The following is a 14,111-nucleotide window of genomic DNA, read 5'->3' on the forward strand; positions in this document are numbered from 1 at the left end:
TGGAGTTTGTGCTAGCAAGGTATAGACATTGTAGCAAGTAAAACATGTAGGCATGCAGGAATGGAGGACTGGAATCTGAGGAGACCGGATAATTAACGAAATAATATAACAAGTCTTTATTTCCTGGCACCTGATACATGAACGGGATGTTTCTCATAAACCTACTGACAATTTTTATGTGTTTTATATATTTTTTTTGCTCTTAGGACACATAGATAAGTATCTGATGGCACGGTATATGATAAATATTGTGATTATCAGAGCTTGCCTGCTACCACATGGAAGCTGTTCATCCTCAGTGGAGGGTGACTAAGTGTTTCATTAGCCACTGACCCAGGCGAGCTGAACACTTAAGAGTCTGTCTGGAGCTGTGACATGCACCAGCCAGATGAGTGGCCACCATGGAACCTGGCGTAGTGTAGGAGCATGGGGGGTAGGACAGTTGGGATGGACGGAGACGAGAGATCTCTGCAGCCAGGTCATGGAACTTGGGGTTTATTGCACAAGGCCTGGGTGCCAGAGCCCTGCTGGGAGCTGCCAGCCACAGCTCAGAGCAGGCGCGAGAGAAGAGAGGGGTAGAGAGGATGAGAGGGGAAGAGCGTAAGAGAGACAAGAGAACAAAAGCATAAGAGAGTAAAAGGGGTAAGAGCATGAAGTTTTTGTTAAAATACAATAAATCTTCTTCTGTGTTGAATATTCTGCTTCTCACTAACTAATCTAGTACAATATACAAATGCTGTAGCATTTACATACAGCCTATAAGAATCACTACATCACCACACTGTGTTACATTTTAAACCCTAAAAACTACTCTTTGGACCCCTTCTGCCAACTAGTAGGGTCTGCTCTGACTCTTGGACCTGTCTGCAAGCAGAGGGTATTGTTTCATCAAAAGGGGATTACCTTCAGTCCAGCCACACCATTGTTTTCCAGTTGCTCAGTAACTGAGGTATCTCAAAGCTTGCTTTCATTTCAATCTTGCTTATAGCTTCTGTATTCTCAAAATCTTTTGCCAGACAATCATATTTATAAGGCTTTCCTGTTTCATCTTTCCCAACAGCGTGGCTCTTCAGCAGCCACTCCTTTGCACAGGGAGGCTCTCAGGGTGTGTGCTCCAAGGAGGAGTGAACACATTTTGCTGGAGACCTAACCATCTGCTCTTCCCCTTCAGCACTCACTGCTGTCCCTTCTCCTTCAGGTGAACATGACAACGGATTTGGAGGGCAGTGATATGTTGGTGGAGAAGGCAGACCGGCGGGAGTTCATAGATCTGCTGAAGAAGATGCTGACGATAGACGCGGATAAGAGGATAACCCCCATTGAAACTCTGAGCCACCCTTTTGTCACCATGACACACTTGCTCGACTTCCCTCACAGCACACAGTACGTGGCTTTTGTTCCCCTCGGGTTTTGAATGGGGGGTGAAAAGGAGAGCTGGTGGCGGTGGAGACCAAGTGTATCTGAGGGGTTTTGTTAAGATGTTTAATCCCCAAGTTTTAATCTTTTCCTGCTTAAAAGGAAAAGATGATTGCCAACTCAAGGTTGCAAGAATTGTGTTGTAGGTGCTTGGCATTTAAAATGCTGCAGTGTGTGCTACATTAATTATGTAAATATTCAGTAATTACATATTTTTGCATTAAAATGCAGGAGAAATTATGCAATTAGTGCTGAAAGTATCAGTCTATTTCAAAGTAATATAGTCCTGATTGTTACTGGAGTAATCAACCTTATCTGCAGTGGGGAGCCGACCCTTCCTCCCAGAACCTTCCCATCGTGCCAGGAGTCAGCTTGGGGCTGTTTGCTTTTTAAGGGAAGAGCTGATCTGCAGCAGGCTGTTTTACAGGCATAAGCACCAGGACAAGGAGTTCAAATTTCAGCTTGGTTGTTGTCCACCTGTGTCACCTTAAATACCATGTTCTGACCTCATCTGACACATGTAGAATGAGGACGGGCTCCACTGCCTGATGGAGATGAGAAGTCACATCTTCAAGCCTGACTGCCCTTCTCCTAAGGCTGCACCACAGAGCACAGCAGCCTGAAATGCAGGATACCTGTCCCCAGCCCACTGCCCATGTCCAGTTCACACAGGGACAGGCTTCTCAGGTGTAAGTGGAGAAGGCAGACACGTAGTGGGAGTTTTACAAAGCATTCAGGACACTTAGCTTTGAACATCCTGCTTTACAGCACTTAGCAGATCCAGGTGCTTTCACAGGCTGTCCCTTCTCCTTGACAGGAGAACAATTATTGGCACAGTGCTGTACTTTCTTTGGGTGCTATTTGCATGAGTGTTTTAAAGGCTGTCAGGAGCTCAGGTACAAAATTAAAGGGCGCTGCTTGAAGAGCTGCAGAGCAACAGGTAACCGTGTCAGCTCCCCTGCCTGTATGGGTGGCTGCAGTATTTTGAGTTTAAGGTAGCTTTCCCCCTTTGAAGGAGCTGTAGCTGCCTTTTTGTTACATTTATCACAAGATAAGAGCATCTGCTTACCAGAAGGTAGTGGGTGCACGATCTGTGTAGACCCAGACTTAGCCTGCACAGCCATCTTTGAGCATTGTTACCTATAAATAGATAGTAAGTGATAAATGAAAACAAGATGAGGCATGATTGTGCTAAACAGGGAAAAAGTAAAGTTTCATATAAAAAAAAAATCATGAATAAAATATGACAGCAAAAATACTGAGTGAGCATCATAGACAAAAGTCTTTTAATTTGCAACAGTCCTTCTGACTGTGCAACAACTGATTGTGTAAGATAGGAGAGATTCGTGAGCTAATGCATTGCCGTCAGAAATCTTTCCACTAACGCAACAGTCCGTAACCACATCTTCATTTTTGAAGTGCTTACTTGTGGCTGCTCAGGCAAAGCCCCAGAAAGATTGAAAATATCATTGGGGCCAACAGCAGTGAGAATTTTAGCCAAATAAAGAATTCAGCATCACGTCTCTGAATACCAAGTGTGTGCCAGCTGGGTGTGTAACCCCACAAGCCCCTCCACACTGGAAACAGTGACTGGCAAAGGGAGCAATAAGCTGTAACCAGCATGGCAAGTGGATGGAGCTTTTGTTAGTGATTACTTGTGCTTTGGAGAATAGAAACTTCAAAGCCTTGAAAGATGCAGGGAGCTATAATCTCTCTTGGAAATAAATTGGGCAGCAGAAAAAGTGAGAATATACGGAAGCTGTAGCTTCTGGGAGGAATCTCTGCTGTGGCACGTTTCAGAGAGGCTGCAAGTTCAAGCAGTGCAAGAGGGGCTGTTCTGCTTTCTTAAAAGCAGACAGCAAAGTGAGCTTAGCTTCCCATTTCACATATTTAACTTCCTTGCTCTTAAATTGCTAAGTGCTCCTCAGACTTTCTGTCTGTTTTGCTTTGTCCCTGCTGGTTTTTTCTCCCACCTTTTTTTAAAGTAAAGCAGAGAACTTGGTGTTGCATTTGTGGAACTTACATCTTGTTACATAAAACCATTTGGTGACACACACTATTCACCATGTACAGAACCTATACTCCTCCCAGTGCTTTCTTCTTTGTGCAGGGAGAATTATATTCACACTTGACTGAAAAGAAGTGATCCAATAGCCTTCTGTATTTATTTGATGAGTGTTTTGATTTTGCTGGATATTCTGTGACCAACAGATATAGTTCTGGAAGTGAATGCACATAATGGGCAGCTGTGCACAGTGTCCTGAGCCTTGCTTGTCTGCAGGTTGTTTATGGCCCAGATCCAGTTACCAAGATGTTACTTGTAGGATAAGAGAGGTGACCATTTGAGTAAGAGACAAGACAGGGATAAAAAGATCTAGGTCCTCTTCATCAGCCTTAGGGATCATATAAGGTTGTTCCTTCTGAAGGGACACTGTTTCTTAAAAGTGATGTGAGGATATACCCCCTACCTCCAGCAGTTCAGCTCATTACAAAATGGTCAGCATACAGCTGATTTTCACTGCTTGGAATTTCTCTTTCTTCATGTTGGGATAATGGAAATAAAATAAATGCCTTTATACTTTCTGAGGTTGTGTTTCAGACTCTGAGGTCATTTGTAAAAACAGTTATTGTTATTGTGGAAAACCTGTATTGGTTTTCAGATATCAAAAGTGAGGTTGTCCTAAAAATACAGTGTTGCCCAGGTTCACTGTGTTGCTGTCTCTTAAACTCTGTATGCTTTGGTATTCTAATTAATGAAATATGGTCATCTACCAGATGCCTGCTGTGCTCTAGCAATGTAGAGAGTATTTAATCTCCTTTACTGGAGCACAAAATAGGATACTTCTCAAAATTTCCATTGCTATATCAATAACATTTAAGGGAAAGGCAGTGTAGAGGAAGAAGCTGTAATCATTCCCCCAGAGATCCAGTTCTCAGTGTGAGATAACCTCAGAACCAGATTCCCTCAGGGCATTGAGGAATTTGCTTTGGAATAACTTTTTGATATTAATTGTCCCATTGACTGCAAGAGGAGATGTCATGCTTCAAGATAAGCATCTGCACAGGCATTTAGCCAGACAGGGGCAATGTTTTAACTGCTTAGCTGAACTCAGCTCTTGGTGAACAACTATTTAGAACAACAAAAATGACTTTTTAGAGGGTCTCAGTGATCAAGAACAGTAAAATTCTTCCTTGCAAGAGACGCATAAAACTATCTTTACACTTACACTGGGGCAAAAAGCATGAGTTTTCTTTTCCTCTCAGGCTCCATCATCAGGAAAAAAAGTTTTTCTTTCTTGCTCTCAGTCTCTTTCAGTCTTTTCATGTAGCCACTTTGTATTTCTTGCCCTGTCCCCTAAAGAGCAACCAATTTGCTTGCTTTTGTGACTTGTATTGCAGTGCAGAGACCCGTGGGAGCACCCAGGAGTCCCAGGGCAGCTGTTCTCATCTTGGCCTTCTTCAGTAGAGTGTTAATCTGACTCTCACCGGTTAAGAGAGACCTGCATAAAATAGCAAAGGGCTTTAAGAGCCTAGAAAGTGCTAAGCCTGCCGTGGAGACCTATTGCAGGGCCCCTGTGATGAACTGTAACCTGTGTGAGTCACTCGGTTGATTTTCCTGTGCCTTCCTTGTCCCCCTTTCCCCGCGCAGTGTCAAGTCCTGCTTCCAGAACATGGAGATTTGCAAGCGGCGGGTGAATATGTACGACACGGTGAACCAGAGCAAGACACCATTCATCACCCACGTGGCCCCAAGTACATCGACCAACCTGACCATGACTTTTAACAACCAGCTCAACACAGTCCACAACCAGGTAAGGCCATCAATCACAAGCAGCCAGCGCTTGAAACATTTATGTCAGGAGGGCCTAGAAGATGAAAAGCAGAGTAGCATCCCATTTAACATGCCTGCCAAGAGATGGTGCCTTTCTGCTCTCCTTCCTCTGCTTTTCTCCTCATTCTCTTTTCTTCAGGCAAGCAGTAATCTTGTGACATTTTGTGTGACGGTGAAATGTTGCCCTCGTTGTTTATGTTGTCGTTGGGGTGATAAATCCTGCTTACTTGGGAGGTTGCAATGGGGAAAAGCTCATTAGTCCCTTAATGCAGCAAGCAGTACTTCGCTCCCTGGGTCAGGCAGAAGTATTTGTGATCTTACAGCTCTTCTTCAAATTGGCATTGAAGTAAAATGAATTTAAACCCTCTGTAACAGACACAGCACTGTAACTGATCAACAGGAAAAAAGAGTTCAGCGATAATAGCGATAATAATTATTCTTATCTCTCATTGCTTTTACTCTAGGGACCACAGTTGATATAGGGACCATGTGCATGTGATCCCCACTGTGAACACATTGCACTCCAGTTTGGTGGGCTCTGGATTTATAGTCATGCTTTGTATTAGTTTTACTTGCCCCAGTGTTGGGGGATGCTGCATTAACAGATTTTATGTGGCTAAGTTGTTTGCTGTGGTACTGTATTGCAGCAGTGAAAGGAAACTCTCCAGGGAGAGCACTCTAGGAGACAGAAGCTCAAGAAGTAGCTGCTGCTTTGAAGCCTTTTGGGAACAGGCTGCTCCAGATTCACTCTAGAGATAGCAGGTGGCATTGTGGAAATGGTGTTTGGAAAGGAAGGGAGCTAAAGGAGTCTGTATAGATGTGTAGGATGCTCCTGTGTCAGTGAGAAAACCAGACTTCTTGACTCAGGTCTTGATACATGTGATCACAGAAGGTCTTTTGAAACAATTCAGGCAGGCACAGACAGAGACAGGTCATGACTTGGTGTGAGAGGGTACCAGTTACAAACACCAGGTCCCTGTCTAGGCTGTTTCTGAGATGCTGCCTAAAGCAATGCATGCTACGTGCTCCCCTAGGCCCCAGCTGCAGAGCAGAGACACTGCTTGTACCACAGTTACTTGCAGGAAAGGCAGACTTGCTTTCATTTCCTCACTTGACATGAAGATCAGCTGTTGGCTGGGGAGATCCATGGTCATTTCTGAATTCTCATAAGGGGTGTGTGTTCTGAGCAGAACCAGTATGCCCAATGTTCCTAGAAGAACTGGCAGAAATATTTCCAGGAAGGGTGTTTTAATTTGAACAAGGTCTAAGCCTTTCACAATTCTCTTCAACATACCACTTGTCTTGGCTTTCGTTTCCTGTCTCTGCAAAATATCTGGGGATTGTCTCCTTCCAGTTATGGCTTCTGAGATCACAAGTTTGGGAGCTGCTGTGGTTGCTGCTCAGTGTGTTGCACAGGGGAGCAGATTGCACTGCACAGCCCCTGCACTGAGAGGAGATGAGGAGGAGGAGGAAATATTTTGTTGTCACATCCTTCATGGCTGTGGCAGTGCAGTGTAGGTCCAGTGGCAGCCAGTGCAGTGCAAAATGCTTAGTCTGCTCTCTCCTGCACCTTGATCAAAGCCTCCTCCTGGGTTCATACATTCACCATGAGAAAGTGTTGTCTGAGCTATCTCCAGCAGTGTTGCTGGGCATGTTTGGACAAAGGGGAAGGATGGGCTCTGGTCTGCTAGTGTGGTAGTGTCTGGCTCCCTAGGCATGCATGCGAAGAACATGTATGTGGAGCAGTGGCAAAGCTGTCTAGTTGCCTGCAACTGTTAGACTCGGTCCAAATAAATAAAGTTTTAAAAAAGTCTTCAGATTTCTAGACTTTTGCAGAACTCTGAGTTGATTTTCTTGGCTTTGAAACGTCCCCAAATGGAGTTTCTGCTCTAAGAGATTTTAAAGACAATTCGAGCGAAGTTTGGACTTTGCAAGTATTAGCATTACCTCCTGTTATGCCCTCTGATTACTTCAAATTCCAAACATAATTCAAGAGGCATGTTCCATCTTAGATACAAGGTATCTAAGAGGAAAGGCCAGAATGGATTTTCCCTCTCAGGATGAGATTTCACAGGGTATGGAGGTACTGAGTCTACTTTCCCTAAGAAATGTGAGTAGCTTCTGGAGCTATGTACATGAGGAATGAACAACGTGATTCGTGGATAGCAACATTTTCTGAGCTCATCCTCCTCATGCTGCAAGTCAGAGGCAGTTGGGTGAGAGGTGGGGCTGCAGTTCTGCTGTAGGGAATGTGCTGGGTCTATGGGCTGGAGGTCCCATGGCATGGTACAGCAGTGGCACACTCAGGCAGATTGTGATCCTTCCCCCAGCACTGCCCTTGTCTCTTTACTCCTCAGTGTCCTGTTCTACCCCTTGTTTGCTGTTTTGTTTTGGTTTTTATTTTATCTTACGCGACTTCACTTTATTATTTTTTTGGATTTTGCTTCTTCCAGCCTACCCACCTCCCTCATTTTTTTGTTTGTTTTTTTTTTGTTTTGTTTTAATTCCCGTCATTCCTTTAGACCACCAACCTGGCTCCCACCTCCTCCAGTGCCACTATTTCCTTAGCCAACCCCGAGGTCTCCATACTAAATTACCAATCTGCACTCTACCAGCCCTCAGCGGCGTCCATGGCTGCGGTGGCCCAGCGGAGCATGCCCCTGCAGACGGGAACAGCGCAGATCTGTGCCCGGCCAGACCCCTTACAGCAAGCCCTCATCGTCTGCCCTCCAGGCTTCCAAGGTAAGGGACAGCCTCACCAGGCCTTGGCCTGCTCCTTCAGCCAGCTCTTGTTGGAAATGAGTTTCCTCAGTGCAGGTCATATGGCAGAAAAAAGGGCTGGACTGGTAAATCAGAGCAGCGAGGTTGTTGTTGCTTTGGCAGAGGATCTTGCAGGCACCTCTAACGTCCTGAGTTGGAGGCAGCTGATACTGAGAAGGGGCTGGGGCAGAATATGTGGTACTTGTCATTCTTTGCCCTGAACAAAGTTTAAGACTCTTCTGCCATACTATGGTAAACTTGAAAGCTTTCCCACACAATACCAGTAAATCACTACATATGTATGGAATGGGTCATGCTGTCACTTCTCAGTGACTCCACTGCTGAAAGGGGAACTCATGAGGGTAACGCAGCAGGGAGTGTGCTGCTGGTGGATATGAGGGTTCTCCCCCATAACAGATGCCATGACCATTTATGAGGGCAATTCCCTCAGCTCCAGCCTTGCTGCAAACAGCTCTGCCTGTGTATACTAGTGGTAGGAACTATTGTCAGACAACTTGGGAGATGCTCAGTTTTAACCATTTGTCCTTCTGTTAACTTTTCATGCTGTTGCAATTTGGGAAAACTTGCCAAGTGTCTGTAGGAAGTGGTCTAAATAGACCTCAGTTCAGCTCGTGCAACTTCTGCTCTTCATATCTACAAGCCTGTCTGTGCATTAGTCTCCAGGCACTTGTTAAATGTTCTGCAAGATTATCAAAGCTCTTTTGAACTAGAGAAGTTTAGCTAGACCTCTTCAACATAGTTAAAATGCATCTCAAGGGTTTGAGTTCAGAAGTGGAGGATATAAGAGACCATCCTCAACTTGCTGCTTTGAGAAGGCTCCAAAGTAGAGGAGGCAGCACAGGCTGTGCCATGCACTGAGGTGCTGGAGAGGGAAGCTTCCAACAGCTCAGTTAGGCTAATGTGGGGCTCAGCCAGCAGTGACTGGAGTTTGGGGTATGCTAGAGCCTTTCAAATATGAGTCCCAAGAGCTGTGCTAGAGAAAATAATCTGTCCCCATCAAGGCTGAGGGAGTGTGGAGTTCTGGATTCCCATCCCACTTTGGTGCAAAGAGAGCATTCTCATATAACAAGGGGTTTGCCTGATAAAGACCATTTCTTGTTGTTAAACCAGAGAATATGGGGAAGAGAAGCCATTCACTCCCCTCTTTTCCTTTTTGCCTGTGCACATTGTATTGCAATATTTCCCATGCACTTGAGGTACCCTAAAATACAAACTCAGCTAATCCCTTATTGCCTTTGGAAATGTTTTTTCTGCACTCTTATACCCATATAATTTTTGTGAACATTTGCTGGACATCTTTGGGCCAGGGTGTAACAGGTGGCACTCTGATAGCTGATTATTCAGAGGGACTGAACATTGCAATTTAAGTGGACATCAGGGAGTGCCTTTAGGCTCCTCTGAGAGCCAGCCCCTGTGGCTGGCAGTGCTGCTGGTGGCTCATGCTGTCCCTTGTGTGCTGGTGGAACAGGGTTACAGGCGTCCCCTTCGAAGCACGCCGGGTACTCGGTGCGGATGGAGAACGCCGTCCCCATTGTCACCCAGGCTCCTGGGGCCCAGCCTCTTCAGATCCAGCCAGGACTCCTCGCACAGGTAAGGAATGCTAAAGGCACTGAGCTCAGCAGGTATTTACTGTGTTGTTTGGCTCTTGGAGGCTGAGGAGAGAAGCTTTCTCTGAGGGCCTTCTGTGGTGTAGTTTGGAGACTTGGGCAACTGTATATGGGTCTGCAGCTTTCTCTGAAATGTCAAAATCTTCCCCAGCTCATTGTTCAGCTCAAAGACTATGTTAGAGTTGCAAAAGCCACTGGAAAAACCCTTTTTCTTTCTGTTTTTCTACTGAAATCAGTGGGAAAGCCTCAGGGAAAGCAGTGTCAGGCCTCTGCTGAGAAGGAACCTATAATAACCTCCTGCATCCTCCTGAACTCAAAATCTTGGGGGTAGTTTGCAGCCAGGAGTTGCACTGGTGAATTGCATGCTGCTGATAAATGCATTTCATGCTTTAAGTTTTCACCATTCTGTTTTATGAGAACCTCTGCTCATGAGGTATATGAGAGATGTAGGAGGCAGAGGCAAGGGCCCCACACTCAAGGAGCTCTCTTGTCAGCAGTTCTTATTGGCACAATTCTCTGAAATGTTCTCACAGGAAAAGCATGGTTCCTCCTTAAAAAAAAAAAAAAAAACAAACCAAACAGGAATGGGTATTACTGATTGCATGCACATCCTCAAGGGGTACCCCAGCTCCTCAAACCAGAGGAGCAGTTCATTCCTCCTTGTGCAGGCTTCAGTGAATCTGCCTCAACTGTTTTTGAGCTGGCACCATGGTACCTCTGCTGATACCAGACAGGGAAAAAAAACACCTAGTATACTTGAAACTAAGTTGTGCAAGCTGAAAAAGATGACCAGCTAGTTACAAAGGCACGTCTCTGTCTCAGGCTTGTTTGATCTGCCATGCCAGCACATTCATATGCAGTCAGGAACCAGCAGAGTTCAGGGTTTATGCCTGCGTGTTGCACTGCTGGGGTAAGCACTGTTGGTGCTCTTGCCTGTCGTAGACATTTTTTTGTGAAAATCTTTTCTTAGGATTTTTTCTCTTCTGAGAAGCTGAGAAGCTTCAGAAATAAAATGTAAACAGTAGTTATCTGCTGCTGTGGAATGCAACAGGTAGATCCGTGGTTGGTCTCGTGTAGATGTTTGGGATTAGTGACCAGTCACGGCAGAGCTGGTTCTCTCTCTTTGTCTGAGCTACAGACCTTTGTATTCATTCCTTTCTATTCTTAGCTTAGCTAGCCTTCTGAGGTGAAACTTTTCCTTCTATTCTTTTTAGTATAGTTATAATGTAATATGTATATGACAAAATAATAAATTAAACCTTCTGAACATGGAGGCAACATTCTCGTCTCTTCCCTCACCTGAAAACCCCTGCGAACACACTTGCCTTCCTTTGCCAGCTGCCAGTCACATTTATCTGGTAAAGACAGATCAAAATGCAACTTGCAGCCTGTGTGATTTCCATCAGCCCTGCCCCTTCCCAATAGAAGAGCCTTTGTCAGAGAGCTGTCTGAAACATCAAACCAATCTCTGCTGCAGCCTGTTGTAACAACTGACATGGGCCACCTCCCTTGTTTGGTGGGAAAGAGGAGCCTTAAAGGCAGGGAGACAAAAGCCATGGCAAAGCAAGGAGCAGTCTGTGCAGGCTCAGTGGCTGGCACCTCTTGCTTGTGCAAGAAGTCAGCCAGGGCAAGTGAGTGAAGGAGGTCACTGAGCTAGCTTTACATGCCCCCACCATTCTGCCAGGACACACACACTCTGTGGTGTGCTGCCCTTTGGGGCTTGAAGGGGTGAGGGTTGGATCTGAAACGTCTCAAAGACAGCAGGATCCTGAAGGATCCCAGTACCTCCTGCTCCTTCTTTCTTCTCGTGGTGGTTTTGCTGGGCTCTATGCAAGTGGGGAATGTTTGGTGGTAAAGCTCCTCCTGAGCACCCTCCTGCCCACAGGTTACTGATTTCATTGCTGCCTCTGCCACGTGAACACCTGTTTCATGGCTGTCCCATTTCATGCCTTCTACTGATATTTCATTCACTGTCACTTCCAAAGGGGAGTTCTGGCTGTTTCTGAGAAACACTCCTCACTTGCACAGACTTTTAATTTTTGATGCAATAAAGGAGAGGAGATGTGCCTGTTGCTGTGCCCGTTTGTCTCGCGCGGTGAGAAATGCGAGCTGTCTCTGAAGGCAGGGTGCTCTGATTGATGCCCCTGGCATCTGGTGTCCGTGGGCCTCGCTCGGTTCGGGCCGAGCAGCTGCTCTGATAAACAAATCTGTACCCAATTCCAGTTTCCTGAATGGAAAAACACAGCTTCTTTGTGATGCATTGTAGTCACATCTGATCTTGGCGGCTGCGTGTCGCTCTCCCAGCCGAGAGCTGTTCCTCTCATGCACAGCTGCTTATCTAATGCTCTTCAGCCTGGGCCATGCAACTGCTGTGAATGCAAGAGGAACTGGCCCCAGCAGAGAGTGCAGTGCCTCCAGAGCCCCCTTCTGTCTGTCCCCTGCTTTATTTGTCCCACTGATGAGGCATGGTGCTGCTCCTTGTGCTCCCAGCACTGTGGAGTACTGTCAGGCTTTCTCCCCACGTGCCCAGCACATGGCACAGGTTTCCGTGTTTGCACTCCTCAGATAAAGCCTTACTGCATCCCAGTGCAGCTGGCATGCAGTTCCCTGTGCATTTTGTACAAGACCAGATGTCCCAGATGAGGGACAGAGGGATCCAGGGCAGGAGGCACTGACAGAGCTTGAGCATCGTGTCTGGCAGCTGTGTGTCTGCAGCCTGTGGCATGGAGCTAGGCAGTGCAAGGCAGAGCAAGCAGCCTGCAAGATGCAGGGTCAGTGGCTAAAGTAACTTGTTTGTAACTTCTCTGGGTCTCCTCTGGGTCTCTTTTCATCCTCTCAAGCAGGTGTGGTCCACATATCGTATGCACAGAGACCAGTGAAAGGAGACTGATCCTGTCTTTACTCACAGCTCACTGCAGCTTCAGATTTCAAAAGAGGCAAAGCTGTACAGTTTTCTAGCAGGCTTCTATGGTGTGACCCAGAACTGTCCCCTGCCCTTGAATAACACCCTGGATTCTTGATTTTCTCTCCTTTTAACTCCTTCCCAACAACATTTCCTACAGAGTTCCTGCCACTGGCTTTCAAAATGTTATTGTTAGTTGTTCCTGCTCTATGTCTGGAGTACAATCTTGGTCCCTTCAGGGGACCCACCAGCTCCTGAGGACAAGGGCCAGAGCATTGCTTCACCACCCCACCAAAATTTCATAGTAATGCACTGACTGGGAACAGGCTGCAGCTGCCAGGACAAGCCTTCCATGTGTAAGCACAGCACACAGTGCTGGTGGATCAGCCTAGACAAGTCTTATCTGCAGATTAAATGATTCAGTGGTCCTTACCTAATAAGTGAGGAATTTGTGCCTAGGCCCTGACACTGCATCTAAATTTATGCACTGCAGTCGGACAAGGAGCTTAGATTTGTTCCATTCCCTTCCTGAAAAGGGAGGAAGCAGTTGTGTCTGCAAGTAAATCCAGGTAGTCCCCTGGGATTGACTTCAACAGTAGTTCAGTCTCCTCTTTTAAAGCAAAGCTGAGGTAAAAAAAGGAAAGAGAATAATAAGAAGGCTTTTTTCTTCCCTGATCTTTTTGTGCCTTTGCCTCATCCTTTTACCTGCTCCAAGCATCACCAGTCCATGGTTGTGGCTCCCTTGATGAAGGGCTCTCAGGAGCCTTGTGACTCTCCATCCTTTGCAGATGTTGCTGAGAGGCCTCACTATAGCAGCCTTTTGATGTAACTCAGCAACACAAAAAGTTTCAAGATGATCAAACTTAGGAGTAGAATTGGGAAAAAATGATTTTTTGCAGGGTGGATTGTTTTGGGGTTTGTGTTACTGGGGGACAGGAGGGAATCATGGGGACGGCTAACACAATCCTTGTGAGGGTGGGGAAGGGGATAAATGCATGCCTGGAAGAAGCCTCCTCTCAAATTTAGCCTCCTTAGAGCAGTGGGATAACACAACACAGCTCCAGTACAGTAGTGCAGGTTGGGAGTAAGGTGGGCTGTAGTTGGTACCCCTGAGTTCCTCAGCCCAGCAGCAAAAAGCTGCCAGAGCCACATTTGGGCAGCACATAGCTAAGACAGTTTCCCATGTCCAAAAAACCATCATCTGCCTTGTGTGGAGTCATTGGAGCAGGAGCAACCTGAGTCATGCCTGTGGCAGCACAGCTGGAGGGGTGATTGCATAGCAGAATGATGGCTCAGCTCAAAGGGCAGAGATTTTCCACCCTCTAAGAGGGGGGGAAAAGTTGGAGAACACGTGGAGAGGGACAGGTATGCAATGTGTAGCTGTGCATTACTTGAGAAAGTAAGCTGGCTGTATAGAAAGGGGAAAATAACAATGGAGCCATAGTGTCTAGCTGGTCTGGAGAGTCAAAATTAGAAGGTGCTAAAAAATTTGGTGTTCGGTTAGAAATGCCAGCAAGTTTTGATCCCTTCTATTCCCTGTTTAACCTAAAACACAGTTGCTGCTTTGTATGGC

General features: G+C 46.1%; 1 protein-coding gene across 3 annotated transcripts in view; it reads left to right on the forward strand.

Annotated features, from left to right (window-relative positions):
• The window catches only part of HIPK2 (homeodomain interacting protein kinase 2), a 139,930-nt gene that overhangs the window by 96,940 nt on the left and 28,879 nt on the right, over positions 1-14,111 (forward strand). For 2 of the 3 annotated variants that reach the window (XM_071422379.1, XM_071422380.1), the window contains exons 6-9: positions 1,199-1,383; positions 5,066-5,228; positions 7,771-7,990; positions 9,498-9,619. In XM_071422379.1, coding sequence (XP_071278480.1) covers positions 1,199-1,383; positions 5,066-5,228; positions 7,771-7,990; positions 9,498-9,619 — 690 coding nt within the window. The remainder of the gene's footprint in view (positions 1-1,198; positions 1,384-5,065; positions 5,229-7,770; positions 7,991-9,497; positions 9,620-14,111) is intronic. The other variant, XM_071422381.1, reaches the window with a different exon arrangement.

The sequence above is a fragment of the Agelaius tricolor genome, unplaced genomic scaffold (genome assembly GCF_023055355.1).
Source record: "Agelaius tricolor isolate 1412-34295 unplaced genomic scaffold, bAgeTri1.0.p SCAF_3, whole genome shotgun sequence".
In the NCBI taxonomy this organism is placed as follows: domain Eukaryota; kingdom Metazoa; phylum Chordata; class Aves; order Passeriformes; family Icteridae; genus Agelaius; species Agelaius tricolor.